Source organism: Onychomys torridus, chromosome 16 (assembly GCF_903995425.1).
Source record: "Onychomys torridus chromosome 16, mOncTor1.1, whole genome shotgun sequence".
In the NCBI taxonomy this organism is placed as follows: Eukaryota; Metazoa; Chordata; class Mammalia; order Rodentia; family Cricetidae; genus Onychomys; species Onychomys torridus.
Window position 1 is genome coordinate 56191367 of NC_050458.1, and position 22511 is coordinate 56213877.

General features: G+C 39.8%; 1 protein-coding gene across 1 annotated transcript in view; it reads right to left on the reverse strand.

The window, feature by feature from the left end:
- Positions 1–22511, reverse strand: part of Slc2a13 (solute carrier family 2 member 13) — a 296552-nt gene that overhangs the window by 202712 nt on the left and 71329 nt on the right. The window contains exon 3 of the mRNA XM_036208221.1: positions 12557–12765. Within this exon, the coding sequence (XP_036064114.1) occupies positions 12557–12765 (209 nt within the window). The remainder of the gene's footprint in view (positions 1–12556; positions 12766–22511) is intronic.

Below are 22511 nucleotides of genomic sequence, written 5' to 3' on the forward strand. Positions count from 1 at the left end.
CATATATGTTGTTTTTGATGTTATACAATGGGTAGTGCTGTTATGAACACGCGCATGAACGTTTTGTGTTGTCACATAGTCTAATGTCTGTGGGTATGAATGTAGAAATGAATGGAATGGAGGTGATGGCAAATTACTCTTCTCTTCTAAGAGCCCATATCAAGCTCTCTCCCCAGCATGCTGTGTTTCTAGCAGCAGCAGCAGGTTCTGTAGCTTACAATTCCTCCCCATCCTCTGCAACACTTGCGTCTGTTAATTTTCCACTTGTTATGAATGAATTGTACAATTCATTACCATTCTGAATTGTATTTCCTTACTGTGAATCAATGCTGGGCATTCTTTCATGTGCTCACCGGCTGTTCCTGTTATCTTCTGTGGTTTTCCACACTAGCCTAAATCCTTTGTCCACCTCTTTACATTGGATCCTTAGTCTACACATTGTTTTCTGATCATTCATTGTAGAGTTAAGACAAAATCTTTATCAGATAAGATTGGGGAATAATGTCCTTATGAAGGTTGTCGTTTCACATTTTTGTTAATGTTCTTTGGCATAAAAACTAACTCTTGTTCATGGATCTACCTTTTTTCTTTTCTGTGCTTTTGGTACTACACATCCATGAAATCATCAGCAAATACATGGTCTCAGACATTGTCCTCTGTTTTAAGACTTCTATAGTCCTAGCTCCTACATATAGGTCTTTTAATTTTAAGTAGAATATAAGAAGCCAGATTAATTTTTACATGCTCTATTAGTTTTTCTGTTGCTGCGATAAACACCACAATCTAAAGCAACTTGGGAAGGAAATGGTTCGTTTCATCTTACAGCCTACAGTCCCTCATGAAGGTAAGTCAGGACAGGAATCTGGGGGTAAGAACTGAAGCAGAGGCTACGGAAGAGTGGTGCTTTCTAGCCTGCTTCCCATGGCTTGCTCAGCCTGCATTCTTATACAACTCTTACCTGCCTGGTGATGTACCACCACCAGCAATGGGCCCTCCCACATCAACCATCAGTCAAAATAATGCCTCTCAGCCTTCTCTACAGGCCAGTCTGTTGGAGACAATTTCCCAATTGAAGTTCGGTCTCCCCAGATGACAGGGGCCGAGGTCAAGTTGACAAAAGCAAGCAAGCAAACACACAAACAAAACCTAGTAACTAGAACATGTGCATATTCACTTCCCCATGAGCAACTTGGTGAAAACCTGGTCTTTTATCCTCAGAATAGTTTAAAAGCCATTGACCAGGGGCTTAGAAGTTGATTCCTGGATTCTCATTTCTATCTGGCTAATCTATAAAATCTCTCCTAATATCAGGACCATGTAGTTTTTATTTCTGTAGCTTTATACATCTTCTCATAACAAGAAATATTAATTCTCTAACTCTGCTTCTTTTCTTTTCAAGACTGCTCTAGCTATTCTAAATCCTACACATTTCAAAATGAAATACAAAGGTCTGGCTTATTAACTTTTGCAAAACAAGCTGTCATTTGGATAAGGATTTTGCTGAACTGATAGATCATTGGGGAAGTACTGCTATCTTAACCATAGTGTCTACCAAGACATGAACATAGTGGCTTCTCCCCACTCCCTGAGGTCTTCTTTAATTTCTTGTAATAATGTTTAATTTTTAGTGTGAAAATACTGTGATTTTCTACCATTAAAACCTGGGATTTAGAGAGGAGCCATTAATACCCAAATCTTTATTTTTAATACATTAACAAATAAAATCATTTAAAAATAAAAATAACTCATAAGGTATCTTTTATTTAATGTTAAATACAAATACTGAGAATTATGGTATTTTAAGAGCTGGAGCCAGCACCAGGAATAGAGGAATATGTAGAGAATGGTACTCCCCCATGGAAGACCTCAAAAACACCTGATGGTTGTCCATAAAGCTCAGAGGGGTGTGAGGAAGTCATTGTGAAAATAAGGACTTGAATACTGTGCCTTAACAAGAGGCACCTAGTCTTTTTTTAAACTTATGAATAGAAACATCTAAGCCCTACAAGGAAAATAAAGCAAAACACCATGACCAAGGCAACTTATATAAGAAAACATTTAATTTGGGGCTCGCAATTCCAGAGAGTTAGAATGCATGATCATCATGGGTAGGAGAGCATGGGAGCAATCACTCAGACAGTCACAGAGCTGAAGCAATAGTTAAGGGCTTACCTCTTAAGGCAGAGAGAAAGATACTAGGAATGCTGTGGGCTTTTGAAATGCCAAAGCCCACTCCCAGGGACACACCCCCTCCAATAAGGCCACACCTCCTAATTCTTCCCAAAACAGTTCCACCAACTGCAGACAAAGCATAGGAGCCTATGGAGGCCATTCACATTCAAATCAGCACTGGATATGATATGGAATATAATATGCATTTTATAATAAGCAATAAAAGCTTAATTTGTGAACAGTATTATCCAAATTTAGATATTAAGATTTGTCTTCAAATAATTCTAACAGCCAGGTGCGGTGACACATTCCTTTAATCTCAGCACTTGGGAGGATGGATTTCTGTGAATTTGAAGGCAGAGAAAGTTCCAGGCCAGTCAGGACTACCCAGTGAGATATTGCCTCAAAAGTAAATCATTCTAATGAATAATAAATTACACTAGATTTTATGCTTGATACTTGAGTTTCACTATAATGACAAACATTTGACCCAGAAAATAAATTATTTAAGCCAAACATAATTTGGCAACCAAAAGGCAGTAACTGCCTATACCTATTACAAATGCCAAACAGCACCATAAGATTCTAAGCATAATCCTCTATCCCTGAATTGGTCCTTCAGCAAACACTCATGGTGCACTTAGTCAGACTTCCTCCTCAGAGAGCATGCTTCCTAAAGCTTTGGGGTGACTTATCTATCCAGAAGGGAAGTACTTGATATACTAAGAATTTCACCCCCACCAAATCTCAGAAGTCAAGGATTGAACATCCTCCTCCACTCCTTCAACAGGCATAGAATGTTAAAGAAACATCGAAGTCTATCACCATAAATTATCTGTGAGTGAAGGGATGTAAGAATATAAGTAGTAGAGCTAAGTTGCCAGGGTAGGCAGGGAGATGCAAACATTAATGCAGACTGTGGGGCTGGAGCACTTAGGTCATCACAGACAAGAGGAAAGGAAGGCATCTTGCCCTCTTATTCTGAAACAGGACCTTTCCTCAAAGTCCACTGTTTTTTTTTTTTTTTTTTTATCAGCTCTTTACCACCTCAATGTCTTTCTCTCTTCTTTGAGAAGTTCCTAATCAACCAGAGCTTTCTCCTTATTACAACATCATGAATAATTCCATCTAGGTAATTGCCCACTAAGTGCAATCTTAAGAGAGAGAACTAACACTGCTGTCTATGTATAAATGAGGGGGTTTAAGGAGATGTGATGGGCTTCTTGGTTCCAACCTGATGAACTCTAATAGTGTGTTGTACTGGGCCTGTAATAACATGACAGTGAAGACATGAGCTGGCCCAGCCTTTGGGAAAACAGTGTACTCCAAGCAATGACCTCCTAAATATCTATCCTTTCAATCATCCACAGCCTTTTTTGCAATGCTACTTTGCAGGGTTTCTCCTGTGGCTACACATTAGGCCATGCTTACATATACTCACAACCACATAATTGCCATGTACAGAGCAGCAAAGAAGACACTCCCACAAGTAAACATCAGACTATGGGCTTTTAAGAAAAAGTAAATCAGTAGTATCCTCAAATTAGATCTTAAAAAAAAATCCAAATAAACTGATGGATACATTTAATGACTGTCTAATAGAAGGAGTTAGCTATAGTCTGTGAGTCAAGTCTGGCACTATTCCATATATATAATATTCATATAAATATATCTATATATATAAATAAGATATTAACAGATACAAAATAAGCATTATGTGCTACTGGATAAACCATATCCATCTTTTCATATACTCTCTATGTTGATTTTTGTGCTATAATAGCCAAGAAAAGCAGATACCTATGACACTGGTCATATGACCACAAAGGCAAGAACTTGCCCCTATAGGAAAAGTCTACCAGTTCCTAGAATAAAGCATCAGAATCACAGACTGCCAGCAAAGAGTGGTCCTAACCTATCATGTTAGAGCACAACTCAATCATTACCACCACCCATTCGGTTAGCTCTTTTTTTTTGGGCAAAACATGGTTTTTCCAATTTGTTCACTTACTACTTTGGGGTAGCACAATAATAATACCATCATATACTCATGTACACAGAAAAAAAAAACACCTATGCACATCTATTTCAGTTTAAAAGAACATTGTGCATGAAGACAGACTAACTCAACTCATTGAATTACTAAAACCAAGACCATGAAGATGGGAGGGATGTTAGGAAGATTCTGAGAGTCATAGAACAGAAGCAGGGTAGCTATGATCAGGACACACTGTATAAATGTATGAAATAGTAAATTAATAAAACTTAAAGAAAAATAGTACAAGTAGACTTGGCAATGTTATAGTACTGCAGATTGGTATACAAAGTTCTTAGCACATAGGAAACTACTACAATGCTATTATTCTCAAATTTAATATAAATGTATAGTCATCACAGTCACAGCATGTCTTTTGTTGGGCTCATGGGTCTGAACCATATTATTTGTGCTTGCTTTCTCCCACCCCACATTATTCCCCCCCCCATGAGCGCCAAGGGGCACTCATTTCTTCCTTCTCTCCTCATCTACTGAAGAGTCCGGACTCTAGTAGAACCAACCTGGGAAGCCAAAGACAGACTGTGAAGACTCATAAGAGGTTTTTCAAAGTTTCAGGGGGAAGGGTATATACCCTGCGTATTAACAAATTCTCAAAGCCATGGAGGAAACTAGATAGAGAGGAAGATTCCAGAAGCAACATGCAGACACATCTATAATGCCAAAGATCTAAGCCCCGCCCCCAATAACACAAAGGGTAGAAAGAGGAAACAGATGGGAAATACTACTGAGGGAGAGGCAACTGAACTGAATCCTTCTCTCAACAACTCACATGGAAGATGGCTGCCTTGTTGGGCTTCTGTTTTTCACAGCTGTTTGGGATCCTTCCTTTTAAAAAAGGACATCTCAAAGGAATCTGGTAAATTCTAGGCTCCTTCAATTCACTACTTTATTTTTCTTTCAGTATTTACATATAGCAAGAGATGTAGGCTGTGGAAGTAAGTGGCAGAGAGTGGGGCTCAGACCCATCTCTAATTTCTCAACATAATGTAGGCATCAGCTCTAATTTTTAAGATTTTTTTTATGAGAATTGTAGATAGAGAAAAAAATGCCCATGGCATTTGTAGAAGTAGGCAATTAGTAAATAGCAATAGTTACTACCAGTTTAATGCTAGGACTTTTTGGCTATGAAAAAAGAATGTGAAGATAGTACTACAAAAGGCCTTGGTTAGCAGAGTTTGGTTTTGACAGGTGTGGTAATACACGCCTATAACCCTGTCTCTATAGCGGTTGAGGAAGGACCATCATGAGCTTGAGAAAAGCTTGGCCTGCACAGCAAGACCATATCTCAAAACAAAAGGAAGAAAAATAATAGTAATGATAACAGTAACAACCAAAGTTTATTTGAAAGTCTCTGTGGCTTATCACACACCATGGAAAAAGAAGGATTGTATTTAGTTCTCTAAAATGAAGAGTTTTGAAGTGATTTTACCTAAGAGATGCGTGGTGGAAGCCATTTCAGAGGCACTTTGTAAAGAGTCTCTATAACAACTGATTACAGTTTTAGCTTCGTAAACCTAAGTTTTCCTTCATCCTGACAAGCACATACCTCATTTTTGAACACTTCAAGGAATACAGGCACAGATAAGTAACAGAAGTGAAGCATGCATCTGTGGTTAGGTTCCCAGTGGGATGCGGACAGAAGATGTCCTGTAGATCAGGAGCTAAGAGGCCCCTAAGAGGCCTTGTGAAGTATAATCAGAGAGGGAGAAAACAGGTAGCATTTGAACTCCTGGGTCCCAAATACAAACTCAATTTAAAATATGAAGGAACAAATGAATTTCTTTTCTCTTCATCCTTCTCCTCTTCTTCAGTATTTGATAATGTCTGATACTAAAGAGCAGTAGGATTTCCTCAGAGTGCAGAACATGCAGATTACAAGTACTGAAGCCTGGTGGCAGTAGAAACATTTGTGTTCCTCGTGAGTGAGAGAGAGTGTGTGTGTGTGTGTGTGTGTGTGTGTGTGTGTGTGTGTGTGAGAGAGAGAGAGAGAGAGAGAGAGAGAGAGAGAGAGAGAGAGAGATTGATTTATTTTATAGATATATAATTTATAAAGCAGGCTTTTAGCTGTATGGAATGGATTGAAGCTAACCTGTAAAGGAACTACCCTGAAGCAAAACTCTTTTGAAATGCCTGTCCTCTCGGGGATTGCCTCTTCTTTGGTTTAAATGCAGACAATTTAAAAACAGTGTGCACCTCACAATGAATTGATGATGTGTGGGTGTGTGGGAGGGTGATACTAAGCCCTTTTGGCATGGATTTTCTTTTTAGAAGATGTAGATTTACATATAATGTAGCAAGAAAACAGAAATACACAGCCCTTATGAGTTCCCTAGCCACACACTGAAACATTGGACTTCAATACAATGAAGAGAAGTGGCTGGAAGGCCTAGAGGTCATCAGAAAGATTTCCCTCTACAAGTGTGTAGGTGAAGACCTCTCCTGCTCATCATCCCATGTAACAGGGGAGTCAATGACATTTTAATATAAAACTAAGAATAATTCCATTCTTCATAAAGTTTTAAAGGCCCTTTGGGGTTTTAGAAAAATCAATGTAACATTTATTTAAAGCAGCACTCAATGAAACAGCTTCACCATGACTAAGAAAGCCAATGTGCTACAACTCCACGCACTGCCCCAGGTCCTTCAGTGGCAGGACAGCAGTACCTTCCTTCTGTTCGAGAGCATGCTTTACCATGATGGGTGCATGTAACAGCCAAGAGGCCTTGAAAGTTCAGCAATATTGAAACAATCTTTAGAATTTTAAATACAGAACTGTCATCACTACCAATATGCAGAAAGTCATGGGTCATCTTCCTAGAAAACTGTCAACATTTGTTTCAATTTATGTAATGTATGCAACCTATGACCATTTTGCGGGGAGGATTGCTTTCCTCTCGGGGCAACTGCTGACAACTGCAAGGAGCCTTTCACCTCAAGGTCATCGTTCAAGATTGGATTTCTAAAGAAGCTATGAAAGGATTTCTATCAAGCTAGGATATTGGCCCTCCCTGCAAATATCTCTCTGTAAAATATGAATTGCTAAAATGGCCATGCACAACATCAATTCACTGAAAAAGAAAATGATTTACAGGAAGACTTATGACCTAACTGCAAAATTACCGGAGAAAGAGAGATGGAGCCATCTGCTCCTGACACGATAATCATGACCCCAAAAAGCTGGAGAGAAACCAAAATGAACTCAAGAGGAGCTGCAGAATAAATGTCCCTTCCCACCACACTCTTCCTTTCTAGGCTAGAAACTAAACTCCCCCACCAAAAGCAAAACACGTAGCCAACATTCACCAATTCAATCAGTTCACAGAACAATAAAATTAAAATCTTACTGGCTTGAATGTTTGAGATAAGCTGGACACCACATCACATGATTCCCTACAACAGGGACTAGGTGAACCTGCATCATATTTCAACCTGGAAGAGTGCCCTGAGGGGCTCCTTCCCATGTACACCGATATTAAGGTTTTGGTTCAATGGTATAGTGCTTAGCTGGCCTGTGAGAAGCTTTGAGTTCCATCTCCGGAAATGCAAATAAATAAATATAAGAATGACTAAATCAATAAATGTGAAGTCATGTTTATCAAGCATATAAAATATATATTAACATAGTTACTTATATTAATTTTTAGTGTTCAAAGTACAAGGCTAATTTTTTTGGCTTGTATTCTTCTATTTAATAGGTTTATTTTGGAAGTATCTTGGATCTAGGTGAGCTATATAATCTTAGTTGTAAAAGAAAGTTCATATATTTGAACATGGGGGCCTTCGTTCACATCCTGCAGACTGAACCTATGTCACAAATGATTCCACTGAGCTGTAAAAGCATACTAGCCCCTACCCAAGAATCTCCAGTAGCAGTCTACCTTGCCTCCCTCCTCTATCTGTCCAGAACTGAAGATATCCCGACAATCACCTTACTCCACACCCATGGCCTTTCGTGGCTTCCTATAACAGTATGCTCATCACAATTTGTATGTTTCTGTACAAAAGGAAACCTTTCCTTATACACATTCCTTGTTCCACCTCTGTTCTCACCTTGATACCCACTCAATCAGTCTGTGTGGAAAAGCAAGCCGAGAGAGAGTCTTTCCTGGGAGAACCTCTGGAAGCCCATGTGGCTCCTGGGTAAAAGCTCAGAGGCCGCTGTTGTCACAGAACAGCAATGCCACCTCTACATTCCTTCACCACCTCCCAGGAATACACTTCTCATCCTCCAGCCAAAGACACGGACGTGGAACTTAGTCACTGGAGCCCATGACACGAGGTGGCAGACAGCATTCAACACTTGAAATTCTTCCTTAAAACTGCCTTCCAGGTAAGTAAGCAAGTGAAGGCACTTGCTACCAAGCTTGGCAACCTGAGTTTGATCCTTGGGATAAACATGGTAGAAAAGGAGAACTGATTCCCACTTGTCTACACTCACACACACACACACACACACACACACACACACACACACACACACCGTGGCATGTACACACTCATACATATACACATACTAAATAAATACATACATAAATATATGTTTTTTATTTTTGAAACATTGCCTTCCAAGGAATTCAATCTTTGTTGGCTGGTTGTATTTTCCTTGTAATGGAAGAAAGGTATTAGTTTATAAACTAAAGCCCCAGACATACTTTAACTTTCTTACACTCTGTAAAGCACAAGAATCCCACTCATACCTTACTTCCAACACCCCAATGAACACATTTGCCCAAACAAGAAACACCAACTCTTCCAAGTCATGCCTGGGATGCACAGACACGGGATGATAAGCACACAAGGCTATTTCAAAGGTATGGTTGGTGTTTAGAAAAATGCATCTCAAATATCAAATAAAATTTTATATGACAAAGTAGAGTGAAAACTTGTCTGCACCTTTGCGTGTAATATGCAGACCTTACACGCCTACCTCTCTACAATTTTCAAGCTCAGTGGAACAGCCTGCCAGTCACTACTTGAAACAATTTCCTTGGTCTCTCCAAAGCTCCTATCTGGGTTGGGTACTTATTTATTTATTTATTTATTTATTTATTTATTTATTTATTTATTTATATTATGTTATGTTATGTTATGTTATTTATTTATTTTAATTATGTTATGTTATGTTATGTTATTTATTTATATATATATTTTTTTGTTTTTCAAGACAGGGTTTCTCTGTGTAGCTTTGTGCCTTTCCTGGAACTCGCTTTGTAGACCATGCTGGCCTAGGTTGTTTATTTAACTCATGACTTGGTACACATCTGTGCCATGGAATAAACTAAGAAAACAAGTCATAAGAGATATGCAACAAAAATGGTGAGATAATTCTTGACTATTGATCTGTGATCAGACTTGCTTTAAAAGCAATTATCCTGATCTCTACTAATTCAGAATTGACCCAAAGCAATCTGAGATAGAGGCATAGTCACACTCTCGCAGAGAGTCTGAAGACTTAGATACCCTTTAGAACTATCATCAATCTGGTTCATTTAATGATGCAGAGGGCCCCATCATTCTCTTCTTTAATTTCGTATCTTCAGAGGCTTGCCCCAACCCTCTGACCTAAGGTAGCCCCCCATCCCAGCGCCTCTATTAGTATTTCAGTCCAGTGTTTATTTCCCATAAATAATTACATAATTTGTAGTAAACTAATAGTTACTTTTTAACTGCCATTTGACCCTCCAGGAGAGACAGATGACAATCTTGTCTGGTTCGTCTGCTGCTACCCCTGCACCTCCCCTGTCAGGCAGTAAAACCTTTTGAATGAAAGTTGGCTTTGTAGACTTTTCCAGTCAACAGAAAGCATTCTCCACAGAACTCTAAAATGCTAAGCCATTCACATCTTAGAGCTATCAGAATCCAGTCCTCTTTTATGTACTTAACAAACACTGGAGCTTCACTGTCTTTCCCAAGATAACTTTAGGAGCACAAGTTTGGGATGGAGCCAGGGTTTGACTTCCATCTTCCTATCTCCCTCTCCAGGTGGGGGCTTTCCAAGCCAAGCTGCCATTTCTCTAGTCTTCCTAAAGGATGTTTATGGATGATGTCGAACACGTGGGGAAACCCAACTCTGCTTCTTTTCCATAAGCTGCCTTTTCTGTTGTTATTCTGCCCAATATGATGGAGAAATGACCCAAGACACTGAACCCTGTGAAGGAAGCTGACCTGTTCTACCACGTGGAGGAGAGAGGAGACGCCACTATAATCCAGTCCTATTCCACAGTGACGTGGAAGCCCAACTGTGCCGAAGATGCAGTGACAGCAGAGTCTGTGTATTTCACGACAACGCCTGGCAACAACCTGAAGGAAATGTTTTCTGTTCTGGTCCCATCACACATCCACGAAATGAGTGAGTGTGATAAACAGGACTTATACATACTTTTCTCAAAGAAGCTACACTTTGGGTTTAGGGGAGTCTTTTTTTCTGGAGGGGCAGAACATTGGAGACTCAAGTCAGTGACTTCTATGTGTAGGTACATGATCTCCCACTGCGCTGCAACAGTGGTTCTCACCCTTCCTAATGCTGTGACCCTTTAATTTCAGTTCCTCATGCTGTGGTGACCCCCAACCATAAAATCATATTGTTGGTACTTCATAACTGTATTTTCCTACTGTTATGAATTATGAGGTGACTATCTGTGTTTTCTGATGGTCTTAGCGACCCCTGTGAAAGGGTCATTCGGCTCAACAGGGGTCATGACCCACAGGTTGAGAACTAGTGTGCTAGGAACTCAGCCTAAAGCAGTGGTTCTTAACGATTGGAAAACCTATTTCTGATGGTCTTCGGAACTGAGGCACTGCTCAGTAGCAAAATTACAGTTATGAAATGGCAATGAAAATAAATTTATGGTTGTGGTTTCCTAAGACTACTGGAAATATATGTTTCTGCTGGTCGTGACCCAAAGGTTGAGAACCACTGGCTTAAAGGTTAGGCTTAAACTCAAATGACCAAGGGAAAAAAGTATACATACATATACACATACATACATATACACACACACACACACACACACACACACACACAGAAAAATTATCTGGAGTGACAAAAACACAAGCATGTATAATTAACTGCAGTCACAGAGTCCTATGGAGTCACAAGCTTCTACAGCATCCATTTGCTTAGACATTCCCAGCAGTCATAAAACTCAGTTAGTGTGTACTGTCAGCAAGTGCACAGCTCAAGAAGAACTATTTATAAGCAATCAAAATGAAGCTATGTGCAAGTTGGGCATAGTGGTACATACCTACACTCCCAGCATTTAAGAGGCATAGGCAGGAAGGTCGAGAGTTCAAGGTCAACATAATGGGTGAGTTCAATGTCACCCTAGGCTAAATAATGAGTTCTAGGCCATTGTGGGCTATGGGCTGTACGAAACCCAGTCTCAAAAACAAAGCAAAACTGGACCAGAAACATTTTTTAAACATAATAGCTTATAGTAAAAAATCAGTGAAATTCTTGCCTCTGGAAGAATTTTTAATTAGTTAATAGATACATAAATTCTACACAGCATTTAATTCAATAGCCCCAATACTCTGCTTCCACTCCAATCACACAGAATTAGCATACAGATTTCAATATTAAAAAATTCATTTGAAGTACTACAGGGAGAATTCAGACTAGATTTTTTTTTAAAAAAAAGGGTTATTTGTAATTTAAATAGATATTTTTAAATAGTCCTTTTTAAAATGGACACGGTGTTGAACACAGTTAAAGGAAATAATTTAGTGAATAAAGTCTCCTTGTTTTGCACCGAGGTGTTTCTTTGGAGACACCAGCGGGATACAGAACAGATGCTTAAGTGTTCAGAAACAAAGGTAGCCATAGTTGGGGCTCTGGTCTGAGCAGCAAGGCAGCAGCAGTGGGCCACTGACCGTGCTTCAACACATACAAAGGTAAGTCACGGCACACTCTTCTGCCAGTGCCAAAATCGGATGCTGTGGAAGAAAGGAACCTTCAGCTCGATTAAAACAAACACCAGCACCTTCATAGGGGTGTCTGTCATTCTCTCAGGAATGAAAAATAACACATGTGCCCATATGAACTGCCAACGAATGCAGAATGAAATAGAAGTTGACACATTTTAAATACAAATTTGAAAGCAGTAAATTGAGCATGCTAAGTTTTATTGCTCTAAAATGTATCTCAGTTGCCTTATTATATAACATTGCTTTTATGTTTAATAAATTGTTATATTATTTTAAAAGTTAAATGCATTACCTTTGTTTGCTTATATGCATAAAGCCATGTTAAATAATACTAAGATAGTTTAATTTCTAAATAAAGCACAGTGCAGTTCTCTGCCCTCACACAGTGGGAAGTGGACCTACCTGCGCTGACCTCCTTTTCCTCCTCCTCGATGCTGTTCCTGATGCTGTCATACTCCTCATCAATAGTCTGATTGCCACGCATCTGAGACAAAATTCTGCGGGCCTTCTGAGTCTGTCCTTTCTGGATAAGCCAGCGAGGGCTTTCGGGCAAAAAGAGAAATCCAAGGAACTGTGTAATGGCTGGAATTGCTGCGAGTCCCAACATGTACCTGCAATAAGAAGTATACCGACCTTGTGAGACTGTTCTAAGACCACTGGGTATAGATCCACGGTGGCATCTAACAGCATGGAGTATGCACTTAACACAGAGTCCAACAGCCCTGAGTGCCCGCTCGTTTGACAAAGAATCTAAATACATAGAGCACCTACTTCCCAGAATGTAACAGCACTGAGTCCGTGCCCATTCGCAGGAGTAGAAGAAAACTGATTGTGCACACTCCCGAGAAACTAATAATAGCACTCAGCACACACAACTGTTGCAGGAATCTTAAAAGTTCCTATTAATAAAATCAAACCTGAGGTCTGGTATTGGGGTGAATGCTGGAAGATCAGAGAAGCAGAACAAACCACAATTACCTCACCTCTCCAGTTCCTCAGCTGATCCTGTTTCCTCAGACTGGAAGCTTCTGAGTCCTCATCCAAATGGATCTCAGCTGAACTGTTGCTCCAAAGCCTAAAAGCTTAACCAGCCAAGTGCTTCTAGTTTCTGGTCTTCACGCCTTATATACCTTTCTGCTTTCTACCATCACTCCCTGGGATTAAAGGCTCACTTTTTGGGATTAAAGGCGTGTGTCACCATGTCTGGCTGTTTCCAATGTTGCCTTGAACTCACAGAGATCCAGACAGATTTCTGCCTCTGGTTTTTTGTTTGTTTTTTGTTTTTGTTTTTGTTTTGTTTCTTTCTCTTATTTTTTCTTTCTTTTTTTTTGGGGGGAGGTGAGTTTTTTGAGACAGGGTTTCTCTGTGTAGCTTCGCGCCTTTCCTGGAACTCACTTTGGAGACCACACTGGCCTCGAACTCACAGAGATCCACCTGGCTTTGCCTCCCGAGTGCTGGGATTAAAGGCGTGTGACACCACTGCCTAACCTCTATGTTTAATATTGTGGCTGTTCTGTCTCTGAACCCAGATAAGTTTATTAGGGTGCACAATATTTTGGGGAACACAATACCATCACACACAACAGAGTCTGATGTCAGAGTCCACATATGCACAGCATTTGACAGCAGAATCCGCACACATTCATGAGAGTACAAAAACATTGAGTGTGCACACTCTCTGGAGTCTGACAGAAATGAGCCCATACTCACCAGAGAACCTCAAATGACCGAGTCCAAATACAAACACTGAGTGGACACTCCCTGAAGTCTAACATCACTGAGCTCACATGATGTACCAAGCTTTTAATTTGGGGCCACCAACTACCTCCCACCTCATGACATGCTCTTTTAAATTAAGCTGTTTCTCTATCTACCTTTTGCCTTGGGACTTTTTACCTTCTTTCAGTATATCTTACTTTCACCTGCCCGGCTTCTTGTCCCCAGCATGTTCCTCTCCTTCTCCTTGTTCTCTTCTTTCATTCCTCTCGAGCCTAGATTTCTCCTCCTGTTTATTCTCTCTGCTCGCCTGCCCCACCTATCCTTTCTCCTGCTTAGCTATTGGCCATTCAGCTCTTTATCAGACGAATCAGGAGCCTGAGGCAAGCAAGGGGAAACAAATGCCACACATCTTTACATAATTAAACAAATGCAGCATGAACAAATGCAACACATCTTTTCATAAATAAACAAATGTAACACACCATTACACAGTGAAAGTAATATTCTGCAGCATAAACAGTATAACACATCTCTGCCTAATTAAAATCATATTCTACAACATACATATTTACAAGAGAGTCTAACAGAACTGAATACACACTCACCACTGAGCCTAATAGTACTAGTGTGTTCTCATTTGCCAGAGTCCAGTACACCTTGGAGTCTGATATAACTGAGTGCACACTCATCATAGTTTAAAAACACTGAGTGTGTACTCCTCAGATTCTAACAGTGCTGTGCACACATTTACCATGGAGTTCAACAGCACTGAGTGTGCATTCATTCACCAGAGCCTAAAAACACTAATTTGCACTCCTAAGATTCTAACAAAACTGAATACACAGCACAGACTCTAAAAGCACTGTGTGTATAGGCATTCACCAGAAACTAAATACATTGTGTGCACTCCCCAAAGTCTAACAGCTCTGAGCGCACACTTGCCAGAGAGTGTAACAGCAGTGAGTACACACCCCAGATTCTAACAGCACTAAGCGCTCACTCATTCACAGGAGTATAAAGAAGAGAACACACTACTGAGTGCACACTCACCAGAATCTAACAACAGTTGGTGCACACTTACCACAAAGCCTGAGAAGACTGACTACATACTCACTCCAGAATCTAACAGCAATGACTGAACACTTATTTACCAGAGTCTAAAAACACTGTGTGAGCACTCTCCAGAGCAGTGGTTCTCAACTTTTCTGATGCTGCGACCCTTTAGGACAGTTCCTCATATTGTGGTGACCCCCTAACCATGAAATTATTTTCATGACTACTTCATAAACATAATCTTGCTACTGTTAGGAGTTGTAATGTAAATATTTTTGCAGTCAGAGATCTGGCAAAGAGGTGGCAACCCACAGGTAGAAAACTGCTGCTCTAGAGGCCAGCAACATTGCGTACACACTCACCAGAGACTAACAGCACTGAGTATATACTCATCACAGAATTTGGTATTTGTGTGAGGCACAGGAATATTTAATAATTATTAATCAGAATTTATTCACTAGAAAAGAAATGTTACTTTATGCTGTGCTGAAACTGAAAGAGAAAAGTCTAATAATTTCATTCATACAAATTACAATTTTGCAATAATAGGCAAACATCATAATTATATTTCCACATTCTAAATCAAACAAGCCATGCAAAGCACCATGACAGCCCTCCATATATAATATGTCTAATATACACAACAGAAGTATAGTGTGCAATACCTCTGTGTCTCCTGTTGATACAAATTCCATGCATATGTTCCAAGGCAGGTGAAAACAGAGCTGCTGTAGTCTGGATAAGTGTCTCCTAAAAGCTCCATGCTGAAGGCTTCTTACTGGGAGAGGGCAAACCTCTAAGAAGCAGGGGGGGCTAGTGGGAGGAAGTCTGTTGACTGGGGAATTCTCTCAAGGGTGGGCTATTAGGACCCCACACCTTTCCTCTCTCCTTTGGCCGACTAGCACTCATGAGGTGATCAAATCCCTTGACAACGAACCCTTGTCATGATGTCCTGCCTTGACACAAAAACTCTGAGCCAAAACAGACCTCTCCTCTTGAAGAGTGAAGTTATCTAGGGTGTCCTGTCGTCACAAAAGTAGAGAACTAACCGTGGATTGAGAGTTTTCTGATACAATATATACTTTTCAGGAGACTAGGTGCCTGAAATTTGCTTCTTTTGCATTTAGTTAACAGTTTTTGTTTGTTTTGATTTGTTGTCTGAAATACGGTCTTGCTATATGTAGCCCATACTGGTCTACAACTTGTGGTCTCCGTCCCTCTCTCATAAGAGCTAGGATCACAGAGATATCCATCATGCCTTGCAACAAGTTTGTCCTTAATAGTTATTTCTGCTTTTTGAGTAATTGTTTTCTTAAGTAATTTCCCTATTTCATTTTGCTGTGAGGCATCAGGTTCACCATGATTAAGGAATAAATGGCTTACAGCAGAGAAGGAGGTAGAAACAAATAATTGTAACCAAATGGCTAAAAACAGAAAAAAATTTAATTATCCGTTATTTTCTTTTAAGTGTCTACTCTTATTGACTGGGAAAATGAAAACACACACACACACACACACACACACACACACACACACACAAGCTTGTAGTTAAAATTCACCAAAGAAGGAGCAAACATTATAGCATGAGTCCAGATGTCCATACCAAGACTTCTTCAGAAAGGCCTCCTAATGACCCCAACTAGAGTGGCCGGGTTAAACTTCCATGAACACAGGACACCCTCGTGTCTCCTGATGATACAAATCCCATGCATATGTTCCAAGGCAGATTTATGATGACAAATGTCAGAAGGCCACCTCATGTTCACAAGCAGCCCTAACTACCACATTTACGACAAATAAGGTCCCTTATTTGACATGCTTTGCAGAGATAGTCTATCTTCTAAGTCACGCTAAACCCATAGCAAAGCAATTTACAGGCTCCCAGAGAGAGATGTCATGATGTAAGGCAACTGCTTTCTATACAATTGTGTTTAAATTCTAAAAGACAAAAGAGGAAAATTAAAGTTATGATTTGGGTATTAAGAATACCGTTTATTACAAACTGCACAATAAACCTATAGGTAGAATCAGAAAAAAAAGTAAGATTCAGAGAGTGAACAAAGTATTTATGAATGAGTGACGGAAAAGATGATATAGACTTTAATGCCTATGTTGTGTGATTGCATCAAAGATCCAGAAAGCGAACAAAGTATTTATGAATGAATGATGGAGCAGATGATGTAGACTTTACTGCCTATGCTGCGTGATTATACCAACACTTAATGCCTCTGTGCAGCTCACAGAGGATATATTTTTATCACAGTTTAGGTCTGCTGCTCCACCTCGATGCCTATCATCTTAATTTTCACATTCCCTCACTAGCAGAGTACTGGCAGAGAAAGCATCTTGCACATAGATGTCATCTAGCAAACATTTTATGAACTGAAAGGCTAACAGCTGTGCACTGAAATCTCTGTGTTATTCCACAGAAAATAACTATGTGCAGACTCACGTAGCCGTATTTCAGGTAGCAAGTCTTCTAGATCATTGAGCTCTGCAAACGTACATCCAGTAACCCTCCTGAAGAAGCCACTGTCACTCTAGATATGATCAGATCCTCTCTCTGCAAGCAGCAGTCTTCAGATGAGAACTAGGGAGATCAACTCACATAAATATATTTGCTTGGCTATTTCTCCTTAAGATGTTAACATATACAACCAAATTTCTTATTTACGTGAGCATTTTGTTGCTGTAAATGAATGGGAGTTATAGCTTCTCTTAAAGAATTTAGAGGATCTGCTGGGCTAGAAGAGAAGTTCAGAGCACATGTACAGTAGAGCCTTGGGATCAATTCCATAGCATAAAACAACTAATAAGCAACAATAAAAAAGTGGCTATCCTATACTGTCAATTACTTTAAAAAAAAAGACTTTTTATCTTCTAGTATATATTAAATATATTGGGTTAGGAATTAAATAAGATTCACCCATAGACGAAAACTTTCCTGTTTCATTTTCTGTCTTTGGAATGACTAAAAAGCTGCAAGAATAAATATAGAAACTGTCTCATCTTTAGATGCAAAATATACACATAATTCTCTGTACTTTGCTACTTGCTATTAAACCTAAGTATAATATTTTTATAATTTTTATAATTTTTTAATAAGTTAAAAAAAAACCAGGAGAGAAGAAAAGAAAGATAGCAAAAAGGGAAATGTAAAGTTAACATGAACCCATGCATAAGTGGGCTGTGGAAGCTAGAGAGCTTTAGAGCCAGAGCCCTTTGGAATGGGACATCCCAGAGCCTAGGTGTAGAACTCTTCAGCCTGTACAGCAGGGGTACAGAGAGCTGCACCCTCTGCCAGTCTTTGTCTTTGCAAAGACAAGTCAGAAAAACTAAAAATACTGTACACACTGATACTGGGCATCTACTTTCTAAAAGTAAAAGAAAGGAGTCATTTGGTCTATTTTAACTATCCTTGCTGATAGGATATATTCTAACAGAAGAAAATCCATAGGACTACAGAAACCCACTGCACAGGATGGGTAGTAGCTATGATATATAAATAGCAAGAACGGATTGGATCCTATTTCGTGCTATGGTTTTATTAAGTGCCCCCCTAAACGTGTATGTCAGCAGCTGGTTGTGTTATTGGGTGGTGATGAAACCTTCAAGAGGCAAAGAAGTTCTGGAATCAAGGCTGGAGGACCTTATTCTCCTGAACAAGCAAATAGGTTAGGTCCTAGAGGTCCTGTCTATGTGCTTCTCAGCTGCCAAGAGGTCAGCATCTGTCCCCGCCATATGCCGCTATGTGGTTCTGACTATCACTTTCTGTCCCATTCCATGCCCAAAAAGCAAAGGCTAGATGATCATGAACCGAGACCTCCAAACCCATTTCTCCTTCGAAGTTTATCTCAAATATTTTGTTAGCAGAACTGAAAGGCTGGTTAACATAGTTCAGGTACACTAACCACAAGACTCCCCTGGTCAAGTTATTTTTCTATGCACATAGGACAGTGTCCTATTCCCTAGCACTGCTGGGAGTGGTATGTGACAAGCAGTTCCTAGTTCACTTAGCAGAGAAGCTGCTCAGCTAAAGTGTTTCACCTCCTTGGGGTGCCTAACCTTGTGAGCAATTTCACATTGATCTGCTACAGCTATATCTCCTCCCAATCTCCAGCAGGGAGAACTATCCAATATCTTTCTCTGGGAGAAAAATTATTCTTCTGAAGATATGCATACTGGCGAGTAGGAAAGATTGGTATTACACTGATGAAAAATTCAACCGAAGATAAAGAAGCAGAGAGCCATAAACTTAGCTAAGCTGTATCAGAGGGTGTCAATCTTCCAAACGCACAGAAATAAGGAACCAGATGAATGACAAGGAGTCCTGTGATAAAAACTAACATAGGCAACCCCTAGCGACTAGAAAACCTCATTAGTAAAGCTAAAGCAAGGGTTCTGAATCCAGAATTCACATGTGAATCCCCCAGGGGGCAGTTTAAATACACCAGTATCTATGCCCCACCTTCCCCAGGGGTTGTGATTAATTGGTCTGGGCTCTGAGCCCAGAGAATTCTATTTCATTAAAAGCTCTCCCTGGGTGGTGCTAATGTGCAGTTGAGTCCAAGAACCACAGATCTAAACATTTTAAAACCCCAGCGGTAAAAATAAACAACAAACACCCAAGATCTCAAGGAAAAGTCATGTATCTTGAGGAGGTAAAAAGGTACAACAGGCCGATAAGGGAAAAACTGGCTGACTCCAGGAAAAAAAAAAAAAAAAGATGGGAGCATTGATAAATTTTGAAATTCTTCAAAATATCCTTAGCATCATGGGAATATACCTTTTAAAATACAGATACCTTGACATTAACAGGGTCACAGCTAGCAGTACCACCACAACCTGCCCACCAGAAAATGAAGGATGGAGCAAACCCTCTGAGGCTGCAATGCTTCCAGATGTTGTCAGCCAAGTAGAACAACCCCATCTCACTCAAAGTAAGCTTACTTCTCAGTTCCAAAAGGCTGATGCTCTGAGAATCCCCTGCTGGGCCCCTGCTGCCACACAAAAGGCAGATCAGATGTGCTACAGCCTCGCTCATCTTACAGGCCCTTCACAGGACTGCACCACTGCTTGAAAGGCATCCTGCCTGTGCAACTTCAGAGTCTTCTGACAAGAGGCCATTTCAGGCACAGGATTCTGCAATCCACAGTAACCACCCTCTTCTGTGAACTAGGCAGTGGGTTATTTAGCATGCTCTTTGTCCATCCCAAATACATGAAAATCGACTTGTACATGCTCAGTTGGTTCATGGAACAGTTTATAACAGCAATAATAGCTAACTGAGGATGCTAGCTACATGCCAAGAACTATATCCAAGATATAGGATACCTACCATCTTCACAACAATCCTAGGACATAGTTAGCATTATCAACCTCACTTTAGCGATTAAGAATGAAACACCAAATGGGACTTTTAAAGATGGCAGACATTAGCCCATAGAAGCCAAAGACAGAATGTTAGGGTTTGACTATGAAATCTCTCACAAGTCCATGCATGAAATCTTAGCCCCCAGCTTGTGGCACTAGTGAGTGAGGTGAGGGGGGACACATCCAAGGAGCTTTTGGGAGACTGGATTGGTAGAAGCAGATGACTGGCCTAAGCCCAAATTCTAATCTAAGACTCTGTTACTCATCTGCAATCTCAATGTGCCTGACACAAACTCCTGTTGCTACAGCTATACCCCAATGCCCATGCCCCCCTTCCATGGAACTGTGCGCTCAAACACTCTCTGAAAGCTGCAGACTTCAAACCGCTCCTGTTTATTTTCATAGCCACAGAAAATCTTGATGGGTGTTTGCAATTCTAAGATGATCCTTAGGGACAGTCTTTGAAAGTGTGCCTTGAGCATAGCCAGGACTTGAGAAAGATTATCTAATAACATCCAGTACTGTTTATATAAAACTGAAAAAAAAAAATCAAGTCACAAAATTAGATTTGTAGTTATAACCGTTTCTTTTGAACTTTGTGTTTGTACCCATTTGCTGCTAATTAGCAAATCAAGTCCATGTTGGATCACTGAATGACTCAAATAAATTACAAGACTATTATAAATAATCAGAGGCTGTCTGTGTCTCATTCTCAAAAGCTCCTTAGTTTTGTGGGCTTCATGGTGCTCCACATAACAGTTCACACACTACCCTTAAGCCTGTATGCTTCCAAATTGGCAGGCCTTCACAAATAACAGTAAACATTTTTTTTTCTTTTTACTGAAAATAAAGAGTCTGCTATTAGAATCAGTAGATTCTTTGAAATCTACTGAATGAAGATTTATGTTAGCTTAGAATGCTATGCCAGGATTTTTTTGTGTTCTCTCTGAGTCAATAGTCAGTGTTTATCTGAAAAAAAAAATCTTCTGAATGTATATGAAGGCCCAAGAAGGCTCATCACCAAGCAGAGCAAACAAACAAGCGATGGTGCAATGCTGCATAAATCTGAAAATAAACTTTCTAGTTAATGGTTGCCAATGGAAAGCAGAGTAGAGTAACTCCAGACCCCTCAAACCACACCAGGAATAGTGTCCCTGCAGCCCTGCATTCAGAGATAGTTAGTCAGTGTTCCTGTGGCTGTGGGCTTTTATCTTAACTTCTCACATACTTAAGCAGTAACTGTGTTAATGATCCCTTTACTAAAAGTACTCTATCATATACCAGTAGGAAAATATCTGCACAATAACACTGTCAAAAAGATAACACTGGTTTTGGTCACCATATATACCATACATTACAAAATTAGTATTTCACCACTCCATTTTAACAGTAAGCAATTAAAATAAGAAAGTTGGGCTAAAGAAATGGCTCACAGGTTAGGAATGCTTCCTGTTCTTCCAGAGGTCCTGAGCTTGATTCCTCCCAGATTAGGAGGCTCACAGTTGCCTATAACTCCCACTCCAGGGGATCCAACATCTTCTTCTGGCCTCTTCCCCACATGCACATGCACCATACATATAATTAAAAAATAAATAATAAATTTTTAGAAAAGGAAATTGCTAAGCTGAGATTTAGAAGCATTAACTGAAGTTTCCCTTGTCACCAAAGACCATGCAGAAGATCATCACTGATGACTGACACATGGATAATCACGTTAGCTAATCATGACACAAGGGTTGGGAAGAGGGTTGCATAAAGAAAAAGTTTCCATGTGTCACACTTTGAATATTCCAATTTACTTCCTACTGATTTATGATCAGCAAATAAGCAACCCCAAGAAAGATTTTTTGTAACCTTATAAAACAAATACCACCAAATAAATAAATAAGTGGAATGAACTGTGCTTGATTAATAGGTGGAAAAAAGTAATTTTATATCAGTATTTAGTGGTTTGGAAAAATGCTGTTTAGACATACTCTGACAGAAAGAGACTGACACTGTTTAAATCAATGAGGCATTATGTACAAGTTAGTTTTAAACTGAATGGCAAAGTACAGGAAGACTTCTACCAAATTCATCTGATAGTATAGGATTGTTTCTATAAGAACTCTCCATCTAACAACTCTCTCTGTGTATGTCTCTCTCTCTGTCTCTCTCTCTCATGTCTCTCTGTGTGTGTGTATGTGTATGTGTGTGTGTGTGTGTGTGTGAG